This window comes from Alligator sinensis, unplaced genomic scaffold (genome assembly GCF_000455745.1).
Source record: "Alligator sinensis unplaced genomic scaffold, ASM45574v1 scaffold565_1, whole genome shotgun sequence".
NCBI lineage: Eukaryota > Metazoa > Chordata > Crocodylia > Alligatoridae > Alligator > Alligator sinensis.
In genome coordinates this window covers 1,116,738-1,141,348 of record NW_005842234.1, presented here as the reverse complement: position 1 = coordinate 1,141,348, position 24,611 = coordinate 1,116,738, and the positions used below count along the sequence as shown (strand labels likewise).

Below are 24,611 nucleotides of genomic sequence, written 5' to 3'. Positions count from 1 at the left end.
ATTGATCATTTTGAGTAAACTTGCTTTGCTATGGAGGTGGATAGATAGGAGAGACATAGTGACAAAGATGTGACCCATCATCACTAGGATCTACTCCTTCCTTCCAGAACTATTTACCATGTCTGAAAACATACAGATTTCAGATCAGCCCTATCAATCATCTCTGGACCTTATTTACTGGAAGACTGTCCTCCCCATATTGAGGGACCACCACCAACTTTTAAGACGGCATGAGAGTAGCATGATGGGACTAAATTAGGTGGGCAGCTGAATCAGGGCCACCTGCCACAAAGCAAGTAGCTGCAGGAGCACAAAAATAGGAGCCATAAGGCTACAGATTACTCACTGGGGGCAGGCTGCCCTACTATAGACAACAGCTAGAACTCCAGCAAAGTAGTTAAATGGAGATTGTAGAACAGCTAGATAGCCAGTATCAGAGGAGAGAAAGCTTGTTAATTTTCTGAGTGGAAACCCCTGGGTTTATTTCTGAGGACCAGAGACAGGTGACTGGAAGGGGTGGAGCCTAGGGGCAGATAAACCCAGCTCTGGAGCCAGAGAACTCAGTCTGACCCTGAGCTCTGTAGGAGAGGAGCTTCTGTCAGCATAAGCTGCTAGACAGGAAGCTGCAAATGTAGAAAGGGACCTTGAAGGTTGGGGTTGAAGGCTTGAGTTAGAGACTGGTTGGTTTGTATTTTTGTTTTGGTTTAACTGCAGGATTTGAGAGTGGCTTAAGTGGAGAAGGAAGCCACAGAGTGGTACCAGTGAGGTACTCTGTATTGGAGATGAAGCCAAGGTAGAACCCTGCAAGGACCAGGGGTCCAGTGAGTTGAGTGGTTGAGCCAAGGAAGAGTCCTGCAAAGACCAGAGGCCTGGTGGGTTGAGTGGGCTGAAGCCAAGGAATGTTAAAAATGTAAATGGAATGTAAAAGTGCCTGGTGAGTTGATGTCAAGACAGGGTCAGGGGCCCAGAGAATTGAAGCAGGGATGAGGCCAGCTGCAAAGAATAAGACCCAGGAGGAATGGGTGTAGTTACAAGAGAGGCTGGAGGCATGATTAGTCCCAGTGAGGCATGAAATGTTTTTAGTTAATGGATTGAGGCTTCAGTGGCAAGAAGGACCCCAGCTAAGCGAGTTGAGTTTGTTAGGCTGAGTGCAGCACCATCAGGCTCAATCTAGGACTCCAGGGGCACCCTCCTAAAATCTACATACAAAGCCTACATCAAGGCATGGCAGCCAAAGCTGTGAGGGGTACCAGCAGTGAGAAGTCAGAAGTAGTTCAGTCACCAAGGGGGTGCCACAACCACTCTGAGGCTGATCCTGCTACAACAAGTGCTTGAAGGAGAATAGAGTAGTTACCAGTAATTTGAGTTCTTTGAGGTGAGTTGCCTGCCAATGTTTTCCACATCTTGTCCTCCTGTCCACTGCCTTGAAGTTCCTGACGCTCTGGAATTTTGCAGTTGAGAGGCAACTGAGGAACAGAAAACACAAGCTGCCTTGTACACCCCTGGGAGAGGTGGGGTGCATGTGCTCTGTAGGTTAGGGCACTAGCTGTTAGGGCCTGAGCTCAGGTGCTTGAGGTGCACATGCATTTGCAAGCCAAATCCTGAAGAACTTCAGTTGCTGATGATGAGTTTTCTCTTTTTCCTGTTGCCTTTCCCACTGTAGGCAACTAAGGTGGTTTATCATGATAATATATCAAAGTTGAAATACTGATACACTGCAGCCACTAAGATTTTGATTTAGCAAAGTACTTGGTGGAAGCTGAAGTCTATCTCTGTTTAGGATGTGGTAAACTTTTGTTTTAAGACCTATTAACTTAAGTGCAAATATTTGTGGAATAAAGTATTGTGCAGACTGAATTAGAGGATGAGAATCTGGCCCTTTATGAAGGAAGGTGTGTGATGCATATTAATGTGATACTGTAAAAGCAAAAAAACCAAAACAGCCGGATTTCTGCATGAGCAATAAAACAACAATGCTTTACATTTTAATATAATGTGCTTTTACTATTCATTGATGCTGTTTATTTGTTTCCTTTGTGAAATGTTGAAAGTGTTGTCTTTGGACTTACTGCTACAATGATGCCAAGAGCCAAACACACATTAATTTACACTATACATGTTAACAAATACAGACCCTTCCATAGTTTTTGTTTTGACAGACATTTCCTTAACTTGTTATAATGTGTTCTCTCATTCCTTTCTCTTTCTCCTCATCTAGCATTTTAGCAGTTTTTATTATTGCTGTTTCCATCTAGTTACTTACTGGCTTTGATGTAAATATTTTTCACCATTGATTACTTCTTCCAAATATTAGAGAAGGGGTGGGGAAAAATTCAGATCTTCTTATTTCTGCTTATTTCAGAGAGGGGGAAAAAACCAACAACACTCAACCAAAAAAACTGTGACATCATCTGAATTAGAACAAGAAAGGATAAAGATCTTGGAGACTGAATGAAAAAAAATGTCTGAGAATTGCAGAAGTTCTTGCTTTCTATTATCTGCAGGCAGTTGGTTTTCAACACTTTAGATGACTTGGGCATTCTGTGTAATCATTGCCAGGAGCCAGCTCTGAAAATGTTACTTGATCTGCAGTCCATGAACAGTACCAGGTTGTTGTTTTTTTTTTTTAAAGGCAGTTCACTGTTGACAGTTCTTTCACTCTTCCCTGAATATCAGAACATATGATTCCATCAAGCTGGCTTCAGGCTCTAGTGCTGACATTTCCTAATGCCCACATCACTCGAACATTTGAAAAGTGTTAATGAGCAGATCAAAAGGCCTGTTGCCTGAAGCTACTAACTTTCTTTCTTTTTCTTTCTCTCTCTCTCTCTCTCTCTCTTTCCAACTAAAGAAATGAATGAGATGCAGTCTTTCAGGTTGTTGATGATGACAAAACCAAACAAAACAAAATTGGAGATGAATCAAGCTGTACATATGGCTAGTAAGGCGGAAACACTTGCCCAGCTCTTTGGTGCAGGATTTAATAATAAAATAAAATAATAACCTTTTGATTATATCCTTTCAAATATCTGAAAAAAATAATTTTTATTCTACAAAAAAGCCTATGTTTCTCAATTTTTTAAATTTAGATATCAGGACAGCTTTCTATTGACCTTACTGACCTTTAGCATTCAAACTAAAGGAAGTACTGATAATGCTCTGCGAGAGAGAGAGAGACAGAGCATGCAAGGAGCCTGTTGAAACATAAGGATGCAGACATTTATGTGCCACTTCTGTCAACAGGGCCAAATATCTGCTACTCAAGGCAGATTATTTTCTCACACTATTGTCACTTAATAATGGGATTTGTTTCAAACAAGCTTCGTCTTCTGAAGCTATTAGGAAATGCATCTAATTAATGTTTTAGCTAAATCCCTAGTTTATTCTACATAACAGCATTACTTTAGGGTCTGATCCATTGTCCAAGAAGTCAGCAGAAAGACTTGCAATGGCTCACAGGTTTACAAAGCTCACTGAAGTAAAGAAGGTCTCTTTGCCTTGATTTCAGTGGAATTGAGCTGCCTATCCCATTAAAATGGATGGGAATTTGGGCCTAACAAGCACTGGCCTGCATCATGAAACTAATATGCATTTTGGTGCATAAAGTTGATTCTGATCTGAACAAGGGGAGATTCAGGATATAAAACTGTAGAACTATAAGGAGTGGAATGGCAGAATTATTATTTGTTTTTACATTAATATATATTTACATAGCACTCAGCCTTTTTTGGGATTGTTCCCTGAAAAGCTTGTAATCTTTATCAGGCACATATATAAATGTTAAGATAACATATAAAGCAAATATAGCATAAAGGGGGATGAGAGTTACAATAATCAAGATCACACAAGTTTTGTAATATTGGAAGAAGGTCTTAGCAGTTCTGACTTTTTGATTGGTTTTACTGGGAGTTAGGTACCTAGATGCTTTTTTTTTTTGTAAGTCCTACTAGATTTATGTCTGCATCTTCAAGCACCTAAATGTGTTTAAAGTCTGGTTCTTAAACCCTTTTGTTTCCTCAATTTGTCGTCTGAGAAGTAGAGGCAGTAATTCTTGCTGGCCTCTCAAGGCAGTAATTCTTGCTGGCCTCTCTTCACCATACTGGTGAACAAGTTAAGAGGCTGTGACTTGGATGATTACACAGTGTGGTGGGTGGCAAATTGGGTAGAGGGTCGTACCCAGAGAGTGGTGGTGGATGGGTCGGTATCGATCTGGAAGGACGTGGGCAGTGGAGTCCCGCAGGGCTTGATCCTTGGACCGATACTCTTCAATGTCTTCATCAGTGACTTGGATGAGGGAGTGAAGCATACTCTGTCCAAGTTTGCGGATGATACAAGACTCTGGGGAGAAGTGGACACACTGGAGGGCAGGGAACAACTATAGGCAGACCTGGACAGGTTGGACAAATGGGCAGAAAACAATACAATGCAATTTAACAAGGAGAAATGCAAAGTGCTGCACCTAGGGAGGAAAAATGTCCATCACTTCTACTGCCTAGGAAATGACCTGCTTGGTAGCATGGAAGTGGAAAGGGATCTTGGAGTCCTAGTGGACTCCAAGATGAACATGAGTTGGCAGTGTGATGAAGTCATCAGCAAAGCTGCACTTTATCAAACATCAGCAGATGCATGACAAACAGAACCAAGGAGGTAATACTTCCCATCTATCGGGCGCTGGTCAGACCGTAGTTGGAATACTGCGTGTAGTTTTGGGCGTCACACTTCAAGAGGGATGTGGATAACTTGGAGAGGGTCCAGAGAAGGGCCTCTTGTATGGCTAAGGGCTTGCAGGCCAAGCCCTACGAGCAGAGACTAGGGCACCTGGATCTTTCCTGCCTATGCAGGGGGTCGGACTCAATGATCTATTGAGGTCCCTTCTGACCCTAACACTTATGAATCTATGATATAAACTGCATTCACTCCTAAATATTTATAAAGTGCTCTAATTTCCTGTGGTGAGAGAGAATATAGAAAAATTCAACCTTAAGTTCTTTAGGGAAAATATCATTTTTGGCACATCTTGTAAGCACTGCTTCTGGACTCAAAGAGATGTCTTTTAGATAAAAACTTATAATTTGTTTTGCAATCTATTGAAGATGATGAAAGCTATTCTGGTGGCATTATGATCTGAAATGTGTGTGATAACATTTAAGTTAAACTGGTCAAGATATAAAAATATATATGTATTTCTTGTACATATGATGCTGTGAATCCATTCAGAATATTTGCAGGTACTGTTAAAGGTAATTAAAGGAGATGGAAGAAATAATATGCATGTAATATTTTACATATTTCACTTGCTACTAAGGGGTTTTATATATCATTCATTTTATATGTGGTACAACCTCATTATGAACCCTCATAACAAACCACTGTGAGGTTGGCCTCCAATATTAATCAAAAGTGTATAGTACCATGACACACAACTAGTCTTTGTATCAGTCCAGTATTTATTTGGTTTTCTATACAATTTGGACATACCAAAAATAGTCTCTCTTCATATAGTGAAGCATTTTTTTTTTTTGCTGTTAGGTTGGCGTTACAAAGAGTCCAACTTTAGCTTGAAACATTTAGACTGTTTGCAGAAAATTGCTTGTGATTTTAAACTTTTACCATCATCTAATAATGTATTAGCAACTTTTTCAGTTTAATGATGTTGTTAGTTGTGGGGAGAGAGGGGGTCTCTTGAAGATTCATGATATGCATACAAATAAGAGAACAGAAAGGAAGAACAGGGGAGGTCTGAGTAGCTAAAATCTATTTGAGAGCTCATTTGACTATCTTTAGTTAAAGCACCCCCACCATCATTTTGAAATGCGGGGATGCTGATACACGAGGCACAGAGGCTGGCTAGAGTGCGCTAATTAGCATGCTCCAGCAGACTCGATTAATTGAGTCTACTCCAACACATTACAATTACAGCATGTCAGAGCAGCCTCCTGGCACATCTGCAAGCACTCTCTATTCGTAACACTAAATTAAAGGCCAACACTAAGTTGAAACAAGATTGGAAAAGCCTTGTGTAGGGTAATAGAAGGCTTTTCTTAATAACATGAGAACACTCTGCTGTGTACTTCACTCTGTTAGTGTTAACTCAGACTGTTAACATCCATAGCCCAGAAGCCTCATGAATAAGTACAGAGTAGTGATGAATCACCTTAACAGTAGAGATCCTTTCCCAGCAGTGATCTAAAAATGCTCATGCATATAGCATCACCACATTGCAGGAATCCTGCTTTAAGCACAGTCGGGGAGCTACATCTTTAAATGATGGATCTGGAATGTTAGAGCCACATAAATAAGCTGGAAGACTAGAGGTGATCTTGAATTACTAGAAGGCATCTCACACTTGTCATCGGGCCAGAAATTCTCGAGCAGCATGGCATGAAGGGGCAGGCACCTCTGGTCCAAAATTAGCCAGTCTTCAGATAAGCCTTGGCCTGCCTTTCCTCCCATACCAACTAATTAATAGCCAGTGATGAAATCGTATGCAATTACTTAATATGACTGAACCTCATCCAATTAGTAAGTAAATGGACAGATACATTTGTCCAAAGAGTGCCTGTCAACAAGTTGATCTTATTTCCTATTAGAGGGATGGGGCTACTTTCCATGCAGACTTGATCAATAGCCAAGGGAATTGTAGCAGCAGTTCCCAGTTGGTGAACTAATATGGGTAACTTGCAGTGGAATTCTCTGAGATTTGAAACTGTGATTCCTGTCAGTCATGCGTGTATTTGTATTGTTTTTAGGTCATAAAGGATCCTCCTCCACCACCCCCAGCACCAAAAGAGGTATAGTATGAGGGTCTTTCTGGCCCTGTTAATTGCACACTTTTCAACAGCTCCAGCAGTCGCATTAGTTACATTATACCCGCACCTTTCATTCTACCTTAGCAACATATTTTTTGTGTAGAAACTTTCCCTGCTTTTTAAATTACATGTGACTGAGAAGGGAGGAAGACTTGGATTGGGGGCAGGCACTGCCTTCCCACTGGTTTACTGCAACTTGCAGGAATATAGCTTGCCTTTTTCACCCTCCTGAAAATCTGCCAGCTGGGAAGTGCATGCATGGTGGAGCAGGAGTTCCTTCCTAGAAACTGATGAGTTGTGAGGAGGTACGATAGAAATGGGGAGAGTCAAGTGATAGTAGAGGTAGCACATCACAGAGGAAATACTCTTCTGGTACTTTGGGCATCCTGAGCTTCATAGGAAGCTCATCTCCTTCAGGAGCAGCAGAGGAATAGAGCTTCATTTAGTGACTGCCTTGGGGAGTATTTAAGACAGTATCCTTGGCTTGGTATGGAACCTGATTGGGCTAGATGGTAAACTGTGTCTCCAATGGACTGGGTCAGTTCAATAATTGTTAATAATCTTCAACCCTCTGTTCTTAACCCAAAAAAGAAACACTGCTAAATGAAGTTTCTGTGAGACCACCACTATTTATGATGCACTTTATCTTACAGGCAGAGCTTAATTACAGGTTTAGTGGGAAAACTCTCCATCCTCCAAGGCCTAAATCGATAGTTAATCATAATACATTTTAAAATGTGAGTTTAATCAATAAATCTTTATTCCTGGACACTAGATATGACATACATAAACCATGCTTATATTTCTGTTTCTTGTCTTCTTTTTAACAAGCAAAGAAAGCTAGCTGACTTGTGAAACACTGTTTCAAGGCTGTCATAATTCCTGAGCCCTCTGTTCTAATGGTTTTCAAATTTGGTAGACAAAGCTATCTTATCTTAAGTCTTAACACACCTATGTTAAGTCTGATATTCTCATTTCTGGATATTTCTGTTGAAGAACTAATTTGGATACATAATGGAAACCCATTTGAAACCTTATCTATGAAGCCATTGGTGTCATACTGTAGCAATAAATAAAATATCTACGTTCTAGTAAGTTATAATGCCTGAAGGTTCTAAAGTGTATTCTGTATTCGCTATGTTCCATTCTTCACCATGTCCACAGGCATGTAATTTATTTCAATTTGATAATTTGTATGATATTTATTGAATCTGGGATTTCAAATCAGCCTAAGGGAGCTAAGTGTATAATTTTCCTAGATGCCTTTCAAAATTCCAACCCAGGAGTTTGCATTTATTCCCTGTTCCAAATGTCTTGTACTGCTTTAAATACATTTTCCTACAATCTGGCCACCAGATCTTAGATAGAATCCTAAAATATTATCACCTACCCCATACTCTACCATCTCCTGACCTCCTTATCCTCACATTCACCAATTCTTGGCCCTTCTCATGCCTACAGGAAAACCAGGGAGTTTGCCTGGTTTTAGCAGCACGTTCTCAAGACCATTGTAGCCTAAAACAATCTTTCCACTGCTTCTGAATTCTGGAGAACCTTTGTAGGAAGACTCTGTAATCCCCTGTAGTCTGTATAGAGGACTGGATCACTCAGCAGTGGGGAACTGGGCATTCTGGAGTCTGAACACACATCCTTATTCACATGAGTTCATAAATGTTTGTTCAAACACAGGCCTAAAATCAAGGATATAACCAGTTGCTTTGGGACCACAGCACAGAACCACTTGGTCAGAATTTCATATGGGAGAGGAACAGACCTTTTGAGCTATACTCCTTTTTTCCTTTCAGTCTGCTATGCTCAGTTTACTATATGGTGGGGATTAGAAGTCTCTCTCTCAACCCCTTTGCCTGTTGGACTGGGGCTATCCAAACCTTTTTCACTGGGGGTGTCCCTTGTGGTTTGTCCTTGAGTACAATATGTTTTAAGAGATGTTTATTTCCATGAATTCTGTTTGTTTTGCTGGAAAGGAGAATAGCATGATGACAGTTCTAATCAGTGGAATGTACAGTTCAAGTGGATTGAGAACCTCTGGCTGGAATTGGGGCTTTCCTAATGATGGTCAGTAACATTTTCCCATGAGCCAAGAGTCAGATATTTTCAACTATGGTCAGACATCATGTGTAACAAGGAAAACATCTCATCATGTGTGACCTTAAAATTTTATCTTTCTCTATTTAAGATTATGGATTTTTTTATTTATGGGCGCTAATAAAACCCCATATTAGAAAATAATTTTATGCAATGCGTATATCCTTTTTTTAAAAAAACAGTCTTTGAATTTATATGCAGGAAGAAGATGAAGAAGATCCTTTGCCTCCCAAAAAATGGCCGACAGTGGATGCTTCCTACTATGGTGGACGAGGAGTTGGAGGAATTAAAAGAATGGAGGTTTGTACTCTTTGGGGAAAAAAAAAAAAAAAATACTAATGCATTAGAACATTAGATTTTTTGAGACTAAAGTTGATGGAAACAAAGGCTGCTAAGTGTGCTGGAAAGATAATTGTGTCAAGTTTGCTTGCTTCCCAGTGACATCAGTTTCCTAACATTTTTACCCTATACAGTAATTTTAACCATATCTCAGTAAAATATGAAAGACCTGATTTCATTAGTTCCATTTATTTGGAACTTTAAATAGATGCATAAATGCATGCTCATTCCATCAAACTAATGAGAAAAGGAGGGTGAGAGCCTCTTTTTGAATGTTTTGGAAGAAATTACAGTGTAACATAAGTACTGCAACTGTGGGCCAGCCAGACACACTGGCAATAGTGACATTAAGGAGAGGCTTGATCCCAAAGGAACTCACAGCTACAACAGTGCCTGTCTTTGAAGAGACATGATAGCACCATGTTAATTAAAACAGAATGAAAAATGTGTGTCCTTATGGGCATGTCCTTATGTCAGATTTTATATTACGTCAGCCCTTATGGAATTTACAAGGCAGTTTTCCCTGCATTTTAACTTTATTCTAGAACACTGTTGATATCCAAAGTAACTGCCCAGAATCTATCTTCATATGTAGACCCAGCCAGGAAATATAAATGCATATTGGGCCCAGTCCTGCCTGAGTTCCTAACATCTAGTAGGTTTGTAAATGTGTAAGTGAGAGCAGAATAGGACTATCATGTTTCTTTCCTTAGTTGTAAATCCCTAGACTTTAGAAGTGTAAAGCTAAAATATATATTATGTAGCACTTCTATAACCTAGGATACCTGAGTGCTTTACACAGTAATGAATTAAGTTACAAAGTGTGGGCCTGGACTCCTAAATGGGCTTGTGGCGAGACTACACATTTGCTGTCTTTAAATTTTACAGCTTGGAAATAGTGCACTTTCCATTTTCCAGTCAAACAGAAACGTAAAAACCAATTAAACACTCATAATACTGATTACCTTTAAAAATGATTACATTTACATTTATCATGCAATAATATTTCCTATTCTAAGAATGAGTAAAATGCCTTGTGGGATCATAGAAATATAGGGCTAGAAGTCACTTCAGGAGGTCATTTAGTCTACTCCCTTGCTCATGGCAGGATGAACCCTGTTGAAACTGTCCCATTTGTATAAACTGCTCCTAAAAACTTAACAGGATGGAGATTCCATAAGCTCTTTAGTTAACATGTTGCAATACTTAACTACCCTCAGGGTTAGAAAGTTCTTTTTAATACCTAACATAAGTTTTGACAACTGTTTACTTCCTTTCCTATTCCCTGCTATCACAGAAAGAAGTATCTGACTATTATCAAATCCCACCTCGGTCTTTTCTTTTTCAGGCTAAATAATCTCGTTTTTCTCAACCTTTTCTCATAAGTTGTATTTCCTAGAACTCTAATCATTGTGTTGTTCTCCACTGGACTCTCAATTTGTCTATGAATATTTTGAAGTATAGTGCCCAAAACTGATTACAGTAGAAGATAAGAAAAGAAGTTGCCTTCGCAACCTCCATGATGATGGCAGAGTTTAGTCATCATTAGATAACTTTGGGGTTTACAGTTGCCTGAAAGCTTTCTGTTGTTGCATCAGCCTGCCCCACCCATGACAGATTTAGGATGTTAATATCATATTTGTGTCATCAAAGTCCACAAGCTCCGGTTTCTTTTAGGCAAAACTACTTTTAAGCTGAAGGAGAAGGTCATTTCTTCAATAAGGAAACCACCGTTTAGCTCTAAAAGGTTTTAACAGTGTTTAAAACACATTTTAACAGCTAAAAACACTGTGAAAATACCAAGGATCATAGTGAAAGATACAGGTACTTTTTAATGACTCAGCAGGGTCTACTTGGAAATGAAAGCCCATTCTAATATTACAGTGGGTACGTCTACATGAGATGGCTTAATGCCCTTTGGACTAATTCTACTGCATATTAGTGCAGCTGACAAAAACCATGCTAATGTGCAGTAGATTAGTCCAATGAGCATTAAGCATCACAAAACAAGTATTCATTTGTGCTAATGTGCAGTAGCACTGATTACAGCGCTTTAAGTTTGTACCTGTTATTACAGGTATTAACCTTAATGTGCCATAATTACAGCACATTAATGAACGTGTAGACATGCCCAGTGAGAATATTCCTGGGAGAGAAGAGAAAATACCTAAGTAAGCATAACTGAAAGGTTTAAAATCCCTTCCCGAGATACAGTAGCCTATATTTTACCCAGATGAGGTATAATACCTCATTGACAACTATGGGGCTTCATTGAGGTAAGTGGTAGAAAATACTGGTCCTATGTTTAAGTAACATCCTCCTCAAATATTTTTGTCTTAAATGGGAACATATTCTGGCTTGTTCTTTGTACACTGGTACAAGGCAGAAGAGGGACTCTACAGTGCCCTTACTTATTTTGCACGATGTGCTTCCTGGTTGCATCCTGACCATGCTGAAGGTTAAGGAGCAGGTTGTGCAGAGCCTTTACCATGGTGAGAAAGGGGAGGGGACTGGGTGGAGCTCTCATTTGGCACCAGCAACTTTGCCAATGCTATAGTGATGCCATCATGTCAGAGTATGAGTAACAAGAGACATGGACCTAGCTTCTTCCCCAGAGAAGCTGAACCAAGAGGATTATTTTAACTCTCCAGTTCATAAGCTCCCTGCTCCAGATATAGCACAGTTGTTTAGTGCTGAATTGCACACTGAGCATCTTGCCTCTAGTTATTTTCTTTCTGTTTCTTTTTTTGTTATTCAGACCAACACTAGATAGGAGTGGTACTTTGCCAGATTTTTTTTACAAAACTGACTTAGAGTCCCTAAAACTTAGTTAAGCTGTATGCAGCGTGTTGGCTCGCAACTACTTACCCAAAGAAGAGAACTGCTTTTTCCCCTTTTATTTTTCCCTCTTCCAGCTGATATCTCCAATCTGAGGAATCCTTTATCATCAGAGATTGTTATTGCACTGTATATGGGGCAGGTGAATGCTTTTTGTGTGACACTTAATGTCCATTGGACTAATCTATTATGCATTAGCATGGTTTTTGCCAGCTACACTAATTTGTAGTAGAATTAGTCCAATGGGCACTTAGTTCAGCTTTCTAGTCCAGTGGGCATTAAGCATTTTGTGTAGACATGCCCGCTGTTCAGTAAACTAGGCTACTGTACAGTAAATTTACTACCTGCATATGCAGGTAGTGCATACACAGGTAGTAAATTTACTGTGCAGTAAATGTACTGTGTAGTAAAGCCAAATAACATTAATTGCACGTGTATATGTACCTGTGATGAGAAAATACCAAGCGGTCTGTTTTTTTCTTTTAGTCATGTACAGTAAACACAACTATTTAAATTGCCACTAAAATATATAAATGGTGAAAGACACTTAAGATTTCTATAGTGATGCAAGAAGTTGTATTTGAATAGCCAGTATTTCTGCTCTTCTGTTTCTTCAGAGCATTCTCTGCAGCTTTACACTGTGAAACAAATAGGTGCTGTTTTCACAATCGGCAGTAATACAACTTTTCTTCCTATTTAAAATATCTCTGTGTATTCTATGTTTGAGGTAATGGTGATAATTATGCAGTGAATTGTGGAAACACAATATACATTGCATTTATCATGAATATTTTACTACCTCATCTGTATCCTGTCCACTCTCTATCTTCCACTGAATGGCTAAATTTCTAAGCCTCTGAGCAGGTTCCAACAGCTCTTGTTAAATCCTGTTGAAATAATTCTTTCTTTCCTCAAAATGTAGGATTTTTTACAATAATTACAGTGGTCTGAGGTCCAGGTTGGGTAATATGTAGTGTACTGTACCAACACCAGGATTAAGTTCTGATATCTCAAAATTCATCACAACTTGAGCTTATAGTTTTATATCCTCAGTAAGGGAAGATTTCCCAAATGTCCTGTCACAGCTGTCCTTTGACATATGGTACAACCTCTCCTTAGCAATTTCTTTGTCTCTTTCAGTATTGAGAACTAACAAGTGATATTTTACAATGTTTCAAAGAGAGCTCATTGCAAAACAGGAAAATGTTGGCGAACATTTTAATGATTTTCTTTTCCTTGAAAAATATTTTGTAATGCACAGCTTTTTCAGTCAATTTTATTGTCTGGTATGCTCTGTATGTCCACTCTAATCCCCTTAACTCATTTTGTTTAGGTTCGCTGGGGTGATAAAGGATCCACTGAAGAAGGAGCTAGGTTAGAGAAAGCCAAAAATGCTGTGGTGACAATACCAGAAGAACCAGATATTCCCATTCAAACCAAACCTCCTAAATCCAAGCCTACCTCACCAGCTATTCAGGAGAAGTGGTACACTCCAATTAAGGTAATCTTTTAATCTTCAGGTGGCTGTGCATACCTTCGCTATGTTTTTGTGCTTAAAGGCCAGAGTTTGTCATTTAGTTATACTACTCCTGTACAAATAATTCCATTAAAATAAATAGAACTATTTTGGTTGGAAGGCTCTACTCATGTTGTTTTAGCCTTAAATTTAGCCTTTGCTAATCTATTCCAGAATCTGATACCATTTCTTCAAATTAATAGTATTTTACACCATGACCACTTCAATCAATGGGACTACTCCTATAGTAGGGTGCAAATCAACATAAGAATAGCAGAATCAATCCCTTTTATTGGCATTTGCTCTAATTTCAATATTCAGCTGTCTACTCTTTAAAAATGTTAAAGTTTCCTGTATACAGCTTGCAGTGGTTTTGCTAAATAGTCTTTAATAGACATTATGAATTAGAAAAGATAAACATGAAGTAAAGGGGTAGAGTGAAAGAATATACAAACCTGACACAAAGAGAAGAAAATAAGTGGTTGCTAATGACAGTATTATCAAATAGAGATTTTCCTCCAAAAACTGAAAGCCACAGTAAGCAACTTCTCAAAAGTATATACTGTCATGGCAGGTAGATATCTGACTACTGGACAAAAAAAATCCTGATTGCATTGTGGTCTAACTTATATGCTCAGATCTACACATGCAGTGGGTGTAAAACCAAACTGAAATCTCCTGGCCTTGTCTCCTTGGCCTTTGCACTTGAATACTCCTTGATAGGAGCCTTAATGAAGTCACCATGGTTTCGTTATCTCATTTTCGGAGGACTAAATAAATTTTAAATACTAAATGTAGTTTACAAAATCTGCACAAACTATTTTAAAATGCATTTGTTCCTGGAACATGATTATTTGAATAAACAAATATGATTTAAAGGACATTCTTCTTTTTAATTGCGGGTCAGAGTTAAATCTGCCATTTTGACAGCCTGGTTTCCTTTGCTAGCCATTGCATGGATTTAAAATGGCAACTATGTATTGACATGGTCATTTTACTCAAGATAAACATTTTCAGTGGATAAGCTTAAGTTCTGAGTTCTTGAGCTGATACAGCTATTGAAGGATGTGGTGGATGCTCTGTTCAACACCAACCTTGGTTAAGCAAAAATCTTTAAGGACCATAAAAGTTTTAAATGAATGAAGACAAGGTTAAGAAGAAGAATGAGGTCATTTGATTTCTTCTCTTCATCTGTTTTTTTCACCCAGATGACTAGTACAAAGTGTGTGTGTGTGTGTGTGTGTGTGTGTGTGTGTGTGTGTGTGTGCGCGCACACACGCACGCACACAATAAAAAGTACAGTTGTGATTATACTGATGTAACTTGCCGTATGGGGCCTCTTATTTTAGAATAAGTATCCTGGCATAGGTATAAGAAATTTAAATTTACACCTTACCTTTTACTCATGTAACCAGTGCCCCCTGTGCTTTCCCCATACCTGGGGGACCCCAGTCTAAGGAAGGCAAGAATTGTAATTCCCCAAGACCAGAGCTCAGTCCCAGTTTGTGTATGGGAGAGAGGGAATGGCTGCAGGCTGAAATGCTTGGCTGCTCTCCCCCTTCACTAGGACTTTTAGCACTGCAAAATTCTCATGACACTGACCCATTTAAGCAATTCTCTTTGATTGTCATTACAGGACTGTATTTGCTTAATTATACTGGTACAAATCCCTTTGTCAACAGTGTTGTGTTAAGGATGATGTATTGATTTAGCTTCAAATTGTATTTAAAACTGTATTTCATCTACACTGAACTAGTCATGTTTTAAACAAGGGGTGCTCAATAGGGCTGTGCAAAGCTTTGGTAGCCAATTCAATTCAGAGGAGATTTGGCCCAACGTGGGGACTGAATCTCCGAATCCGAATTGAATCGGGACCAATTAAAAGCTCTGAATTAATTCAGAAAAAAATTCAGAAAAAATTCGTCAATTCAGCTGTAGATTAAACAGGCATCTGACACAGCTGCCTCCAGCTGGTAAGTCTGTTGAGGTTGGGAAAGGAAAGGGGTATGGGGAAGGGAGGGATTGGGGCTGGGGCTGGGACAAGTTGCCTGGCCGGGGTGGGAGGTGTAAGACTTGGGGAGAGGGGCAGGGGGTGTGCAGTATATATAAGGTCTGTGCGTCAGGATCTGGGGGAATGCCTGTTCACCAGAGCACCCCAAGGGATGACAAGGTCCAGTGGTCATAAACTCCTCCAAGACGGTTTTAGGCTGGACATAACTTCTTTACTGTCCGAGCCCCAAAGCCTGGAATAGACTCCCTTCAGAGGTGGCACCTAACCTGGACACTTAAGAAACATTTGGATGCTTATCTTGCTGGGATCATTTGACCCTAGCTGACTTTCTAGCTGACTTCCTGCCCCTGGGACAGGGGGCTGGACTCAATGATCTTACGAGGTCCCTTCTAGCCCTAGTGTCTATGGATGTGGGTGTGGCGGCGCTCAGAGTGGAGGCTTTGCCCTGCTGCTGCTTGCCCTCTTCCTCCCGGAGTGAGCCGCACCTACAACCTGCCCCTCACCCCAGCTGGGCAAGCAGTAGCAGGGCAGAGCCCCCACTCAGCACTGCCACGCCTGTATCCTGGGCCCCCCCGCCCCTCTCCCCAAGTAATGCGCCCTTGCTCTGGCTAGGCAGCTTGTCCCAGCCCTAGCCCCAATCCCTCGCCCCTCCCCCAACCCTAGCAGACTTACCAGCTGGAGGCAGCTGTATCAGCTGCCTGTTTAGTCTATGGCCAAATCTCTGAAGTGGCACCAAATCTTTCGGATCTGATTCAGCTGAATCGAATTGGGATGGTGATTCAAATCTCCGAATCGAATCACTGTTCTCCAAATCAGCCGAATCCAAAGCGAATACTTGCTACTTCGCACAGGCCTAGTGCTCAAACTTTTGTCCCCGTGGGCCAGATGAGGGGCCTGCGGCTAGTTCTTGTATCAAATTGGACTCCGTGTACCAGGATTGGGCCTTGCACTGTCTTTACCCATTCCTATGTGCAAGGATTGGGCTCAAGGGCCTCTGTGCCACCTCTACCTGGTCCCACATGTGGAGATTGGGCTCTGGGGTCCTCAATCTTCCTCTTTCCGGTCCTGTGTGTGGGGATTGGGCTCTTGGGGCTCTGCACCAGCTCTGCCCAGCCCTATACACTGGGATCAGGCCCCATGTGCAAGGCCACAGCCCACGGAGCTCTCCACAGACCTGTGGGGGAGCTCTGCAGGTCAGATGACACAGCACTGGCTCCCAGATCTTGGGCAGGGCTTGAGCACCACAGGTTTAAACAAAAAGTGTCCTCATAGGTTTTTGCATCAATTTAACTACAGTGGTTTGAAATTATGCCTGTATAACTTCGCATGTTTACAAGACTTCGGGTAAATCAGTTCCCTGGGAGATTTCCCAGAACAGTAGCTCTCTTGAATAAATGCATCCTAATGAACCAGTGTACACTGTAACACTAGAAGTAAACTTGCTCCCTTGTTACAGGGTCGACTAGATGCACTGTGGGCTCTGTTACGACAACAGTATGACAGAGTTTCTCTGATGCGACCCCAGCAAGGAGACGAGGTTTGTGTGCGTCTGTGTGGGAGAGTGGATGGTGGTGAGGGGACCTGGTTTTGTTTAATAAGTACATTAGGGGATTTTGTGAAATCAGGACTTTAATTACAAGCAAGGCTGGGCATTGGGCATGTTTTCCCCTTAGCTAAAGAAAAGTTATGCAATTACATTACAGTATTAAATTTTAAAGGGGACAAATAACAACATCAAACACCAAAACCAAGGAAAGCCCTAGACCCTTTGTCTCCTGCAGCAGTTGACTAGAATTTTGTAACTATTTTGAAAATTTTAAATTGGATAGACTCTGAAACACATTACATTGATCATAGATTTTTCCTCCCAGTGACCTAAAGCATACTTCACAAATGCACCTGATCTAGAGTATAAATGGACCTCACCAATTGAAATGGATCAGCTGTGCTGCTTTAGAGTCATCACCTGTTCTGCCTGTTAATCGTGTGGGACAATGGGCAATGTGTTCTGCATTTGTAGAAATGTGATCTGGGTAATCTCTGGGGTGCATCTCTAGAAGCAGGGAAAGCTGGTTCTAGTGTAGTCTCAGGGCCGAAACCAGTCAGCTGATTGGTGGTCTCAGCCATGCAACCTCACCAGAGCAAGTTTAACACTCTCTGGTGTGGTCCCAGGGCTGCAACTGTCAACAGAAAAAATGTTATGGCAGCACAAAGGCAACACATCTGTTTATATTCTTAGACCTGTTGGGTAATTACTGAATATCTGTGGATCAACAGGTCAGCATCGCGAGTCAGATATAATTCTACTGAAATCAGTGGAGTTACACCAGTTTACACATGCTGAGACTGGCACAGAGTTCGTGCACCACTTTTTCATGGAGGTGCATCATGTTACTTACATGTGGTATCAGCTTTAGTTTCTTAATTATTCATTTTTCAGTTTGTTTTTTATATTTGTAGCAACTACAAGAACTGAGCGCATGAGGACTAAATCTGTCTTCAGTTCTATGTGCATAACACTACACATGATACAAGGGCACTGAACTCTAGTTAACTTTCCTTTTCCTAGTCAGATAGATAACTGCTGGCAGTTCAAATATGTTGTGCACCATTAATTACATTCCACATTTCTTTTACCTTTTAACAGACTGTTATTTTAAAATGACATAGTCTCTTATTTTTTTCTTAATAGCTCACTAACTTAGTAGATCTATCCTACTTCAATTTGATAGATTAAAGAAGTAGGGATTGGGGGGGTGGAATTTTTTGGTTAAACAGGAAGCCTACATGGTAAAATTCCTTGAATTAGCTGTCCTTGATGATGATTACAAATATGCAACCCCCATCATTATTTAATTACATACTCATTGTATATTCATTCACTGGTCTTATGTATTTGTGGTCTCTGAGAAGCAGTCCCAGTTGAGATTCTGGTTCCTTCATTACTCTAGAGAGAGAAAATATCTGTTGTAGACCTCAGCTGGTAGTGACTCGTTCTCCTGCTTTGTTCTGGCTTAGTTGTGCTGGCTACTGTGTATTGTGGGAGTGGAAAAGAACCATCTTTTTCCTCCTCCTGCCTTGGCTTTTCCTATCTCAGTGTCAGGGGAAGAGTAGCTGTAACTCAGTTACTCTTTACACAGTGCTGCAACCTGTTAAGGTAGTTGTCATAATTGGAGTAAGGGGGGAGGGGCTTATGTCCCCTTATTTCCCTTCACAGATACATAAGACAAGACTTGAGCACCTAAGAACTGCCTATACATAAAGAGCAACTCTAGAGAGCCATAGGTGCCTGACACTTCATGACAACAAGACCAGCAGGCAGCTGTTCAGGAAGTTGGCAGTTTAAATTCTGTATAACATAGTACAAGCTTAGCAGTGAACAAAGGGTCCAGGATTAGTATGAAAAGTTAAGGATTACAACAGTGAAACTTCGTGATAGTTGCCTCTTGTAATGTTTGCTTTTGGGGTGAGATTCATTGCTGTGCAGCAAAAGTCCTGTGCATCACTCAACCTGTCAAAATAAGGTTTACATGGAAGTTTCAGTGATGCATATCTGGTTCTCTGTCAAAGTTGAAATTATTAAAACTGCTGGTCATTCTGATTTGTTTTGTTTATTAAATAATTGAATATATCTAACGTTTAGGCTAATATAGATCATTGATGAAAAGCTGGCTGTGAGAAATTAGTTTTTTAAGGGGTGTTTGAAGGAGGAGAGTGAGTTTTTATGGTGCATGTGATATGGGTTCAGAGGGAACATCTACATGGCAGGATAAAGTCACATGTGGGAAGAGAAGACAAGCAGAACACCATGATCTGTTGAGCTTGCTCCCCACATGTACAGCGAAGGAGGTGAAGGGAAACTGGATGTAAGTGAGGAAAGTCTCAGCTAGAGAAAATTCTGCACCACTTAAGGATTTGTACTCAGGCCAGGACTCTACAATACACGGAAAGTAAAGCTTAATGGGGAGAGAAGGAAAGGGAAACAGGACCTTGTGGAAGTGATGATACTTAGGGTGATAGAGAGAGAGCAGGGTGAGGAAGATGGCCCTACCAGAAGCATATAAGGTACACCCAAAGGAGGCAGCATGAGCATTAAGGAAGCTGATGTCAACAGTATGAGAGATGAATAGGCATGGACCTCGTTGTTGACAGTAAAGGATGAAGTTTAGAACTATTTTAAACGAAGCAATAGAATACTTGAGCTGGAATGGAGGCAGAGGTAATAATGGAAGGAATGGAATGAGGGAATGGAGAGCTGGAGTTAGGGGATGTCTCTTTCGTAACCATACAGACTTTCATAATGAATATTTTCAATGAAACCCTATATTAAATATAGTAGATGCAGCTGTGCATCTAAGCTAGATAATTTGCCAGGTAAGTGGGGTACAGTTAAGTAGAGGTCTTGATAATTTAAATGGTAGTTGAGCAGGCTGGAAATTAAGTGTATTATTGTTGTCAGGGATGTTGTGAAGAAAGAGAAAGAAAGAATGAAAAGGGTGTCTTTGTAAAACTTTCCCAGCATAGAAAAATACAGACAATTTTTAGAACCAGCAGGAAATCAAACTTCCGTCTTCTGTGAGCTTGACACAAAAATGGTGACTGATGTCTTCCTTTGCAAGAAGCAGAAAAAGCTCTGTCTGAACTTCTATTGGCTGAGAGAAGCGGTAGAAATTTAAACTGATGGGTGAAATATAAACAGCAAATACAGCTTCTGTCTGGCTAGCAGCATGTTTTATAGGCATAAAAGAAAATCATGCTGTTATTTATTCATAGGTCATTGACTGCAGATCTGCTGTTGCTTTACCTCTTGTGAGTTCCAGTCAGTAAACAAACCAGTAGACACACATGTGTATACACGCACACACACACACACACACACACACACACACACACACACACACACACACACACACACACACAGAGTGCTGTCATGCTAAATAGCAGGCAAACAAATTAATTTTTCCTCTTTTATTGCTTAAGAACCTAGCACTTCCTATCTGCAGAAGAATTCACTGCTGAATTAAAGCCCTTGATCAAGTAATTGAAATTTAGGCATGAATTATCAAAGCAGAGGAAGCTTTCTCTTCCCCTACTCCAGCCTCAGTCCCTGCTTTTTCTGCACTGCCAGCTAATGCTGAGGGTGGCCCAGTTAGAGGGCTGCACACAGTTTAAGCCAAGAGGCTTTGATTGTGGCTGGAACTCCTCAGAGTCATAAATTTTTCAGCTAGCAATCCACAAGGTTAGGGAAGCTTGTACAGGTGTGAGTTAGCAGGTTGTCGCCGACATCTGTTTAGAGCAGAGGCTCAGGTCCTCACCAGCCTGCAGCGAAGCTGCTGGATTGTCAGCAGATGTAGTTAAGAGTGGCAGAACAGTTTTGGTCTCACATTTGCCGCCTGGGGGGCTGAAACACTAAAGGTAGAGTGGGGGTGGACACAGCTGCGCTCCTAAACATGCCTCAGGCACAAATAAAGAGATCTAATATAGTTTGACTCTGTTGTGGTTGGGAGACGAGGGCAGAGAGCCACTTCAGAGACAACTTAACGCAGCAACATCTGCCGCCAAGTTTCCAGGGAGTGACAGGGGACAGCAGGTACAGATCGAAGTCCCCACATAAACAGCCTCCATTAAGCCATGAACTCTTTTGAAGGGCTTCCATCAAACATGTTGGAGTCCACAGTAGGAGTTTGTTTTGTTTTCAGAGCAGTGTTTTGTTTTGTACACTAACAAGGTAATTTATAAATGATGCATTACCCTACATTCATACTTTTGTATTTATTTTTTTAAAGAAATAAAGACGTAGAGAAGAAAGAACCACAGTGCTGTGGGGGTTAGTCCACAAACCAATTAGCTGCCAGAAAACCATCTTGGTTTTAAGGGAGGTTATGTTAACCTTCAGACCACATCACATCACCCTTCTCAGCCTTTAAGCAAAGCTGAGCTTGTATACCATTTGATAGTACCGTTGTGGAGGAGTATGCCTGCCATTGTTTCTCTTCTGAAATTCCTGTTTTGAGGTATTTATTAATAATGTAATATCATTATGGTTTTTCACATGCTCCAGATGGCCTTGCTGTTTTGGTAAGGTTCATACTCACTGAAAAACTTGTATACAGCACTGACTTTATGCACATGGTTAATCCATTGAACTCATTGGGACTACATGTTGGCATAAGTCTTTGAGAGATAAGGGCATAAAAATGCATGTCTTGTAATAAAAACAATTCTATAGAAGGCCCGTATAACATCCTTAGTCTGAGTATATAGTCTGAATAAGAAACATAGTCCTACTTCAAAGCTAGAAGATATTTTCACAATTTAGTTTAGAATACTTTTATTATAAGGGAAGGTAATGCTAACACATGTCACATGGAACAAGTATGTAAGTTAAAACTTCAGAATTAATTTTACAAATAGGACTGGTAATGTATATTTACATGATATTATATTGTGAACAGCTGCCTGTTAGGTCTCACAAATAAGTCATCTTCAGTACAATAATTATATTAAAATCAGGTAACATACTGCCAAGAGCAATCTTATTGAAACGCTTTTAGGAATATCTACTCTTTGAAGCAGGAACTGTCCTCTTCATCCCCTTGTATTTGTGCACCATTTGTGGACAATACAGGAAGTAAGTAATAAATGGTTACCCTATCTAATAATAAATAATTAGAAAGACTGTGTTGCTCTTGTTAAAGTAGAAATTAGGGCCATGCGAAACAGCAATGTTCCATTTCATTTTGTTGAAACTGTTTTGCTGTTTCAGTGCTGTTTCAGCAAAACAGTTTCGACGAAAGGGAACAGAACAGTGCTTTCAAAACTAAACAAAACTCTAAACGAAACACTGTTCTATTGAATCATTGAAACGGAAGTTGAATCGGAATGGTGCTGTTTCGCGCAGCCCTAATAGAAATCCCCATCAGCATCAGTAGAGACTTCTGCTTAAAACCCTGCAGCCTGACATGGCTTGATAATAGTAACTATTTAACAAGGCTGGGCTACAGTTGTGCCCAATTATATATTGTATAGGGCTGTGGTGCTCAATCTTTGGCCCCAGAGTCTGGTTGTGTGGCATGGGGACAGTGAATTGGCTGGATTGGGTCCTGCTCTGCCCCCGCACTGCCTTGAGTATCCACATCAGTCCCGTGTTGCTTTGAGTATTTTATCTAGCGCACAGGGCCGTACTATCCAGCCCGCAGGGTTCTTCATGGGCCCAGAAATCTGGCTGAGCAGCAATTAACACTGCCACTGTTCTCCCACTGCCAAATTTTCAAACCAAGGGGGAGCCTCATTGGCTGGATTACACAGCTCTGTGGGCCAAGGGTTGAGCACCCCTGGTATATGGGAAAACCTACCTTTCTGAGGCAGACAAATCATAGGATTTTTGCACAGAATATATATTCACTTCCCTTCAATATCTTATTGAAGCATGAGAGGCAGAGAAAGATAATGAGATTATTCATTTTAAAATAAATTTGAAATGTCAGATGATTATGTTTACCAGTTACATTTGCACATATAAAAATTGTACATTGCTGGATGGGTCATTTCTTCTGATGCAGATGATTACCATAAAGTTACAGCATCTTTGGAAGATGCATGCCACAGTGCATTTGGATCCTATATTTAACCTAGTTTAAAATAGTGTGTCTGCTTTGAATGGGGATCTTAATTTCTGAAGAGTTTTAAAATGATAAATTAGAGTGTTATTTTGTGCAAACTGATTGCAGAGAAAGGTTGTCTTTGTTTCTGGAATTCTTTGAAAAGCACTACCTTGTATCATAGGGTCTTTGTACACTTTGGGTCAGATTCTGACTATGGTTGTCCATGATATGGAAGCTATCTATGACCATTTTTACATGTGGCTTGGGATGTGGCACCAGGTGTTCTAACTAGTGAGCGGCACTAATCAAAAGCACCGGCCTGTCACGTGTATTAGTGTCCTTGCGTGTCCCTGTGCTGAAAAAATGGCAGCAGGGCACTTTGAACTAAAGCTCATTGAACGTGTTTTATTTCAAAGAGCCCCGATGCCATGTTTTCAGCACGGAGAGACACCGGGATTCTGATACACATGACGTGGAAGGCTGCCGGAGTGCATCAATTTTGCTGCTGGAGTACTTCAATCTCTGTGCTCCAGCAGACTTGATTAATTGAGTCTGCTCCAACTCGCTGGATTGGAGCAGGCACCATGCACGTCTGTAGGACGTCTATAATTCTAGAGGCTTATTCATATCCTGAGTAGTTGTCCCCACTTGGGGGTGGCCATGAAAGAGTTGAGTTTATATTTGCCTAACTGCTGTTATTTATTTATTTATAACTGCTGTTATAACTGCTGTTATTTATCCAGTTAGTTAGGTTCATCTCTGACTGATAATTAGTGTAAAAATCTAGAGACTGCACTCCCTAGAGTACATTCCAGCTGACAACTCTGATACAGAGCTGTTAGATAGGGGAGGGAGGAAGCTGAACAAACGTTTCACTCCAAAGATGTTCAGGGTGATCTGGGGAGAGCTAACTCCATTCCTACCCCTCCACCATTCCCCTTAAAACCTGTCTCCAAACTGATAAAAAAAATAGTTCTCTCTTATCCAAGGCAGCCATCATTAGACTTAAGGCACCCCTCAGAAAATTCCAGATCTTAACTGTCATCTGTTTTTCTGTTTTGGGGTTGGAGGGGGGAGGGGTTGTTTGTTTGTTTGTTTTGTTTTTTAATGGAAAATTATAGAGCAGTTCTTCTGTTGCAGAAACTCAAACCACAGCAGGTCAGAATGTTTTTGAAACTATGGATTCTTATTTGAAATCTCTAGGTTTATCTTGCAAATCATGTGTTAGTGTTTGCATACCTAAAGGTACTAATATTGTCCTGCAGTGTGCATCACCCTTAAAAGGATCTTATTTCCTGGCACCCTAGGGTTTCAGGGCATCTTGGCTGAGAATCACTGCTGTAGGGCATAGTCAACTGTACCATTATATTCACTTGTGAATAATGTCA

At 40.5% G+C, this 24,611-nt stretch overlaps 1 protein-coding gene across 4 annotated transcripts in view; it reads left to right on the top strand.

Moving 5' to 3' along the window:
• ANTXR2 (ANTXR cell adhesion molecule 2) overlaps nucleotides 1-24,611 on the top strand; it is a 185,346-nt gene that overhangs the window by 99,818 nt on the left and 60,917 nt on the right. For all 4 annotated transcript variants that reach the window (XM_025208515.1, XM_025208516.1, XM_025208517.1 and 1 more), the window contains 4 exons: nucleotides 6,750-6,791; nucleotides 9,117-9,215; nucleotides 13,426-13,593; nucleotides 17,076-17,156. In XM_025208515.1, coding sequence (XP_025064300.1) covers nucleotides 6,750-6,791; nucleotides 9,117-9,215; nucleotides 13,426-13,593; nucleotides 17,076-17,156 — 390 coding nt within the window. The remainder of the gene's footprint in view (nucleotides 1-6,749; nucleotides 6,792-9,116; nucleotides 9,216-13,425; nucleotides 13,594-17,075; nucleotides 17,157-24,611) is intronic.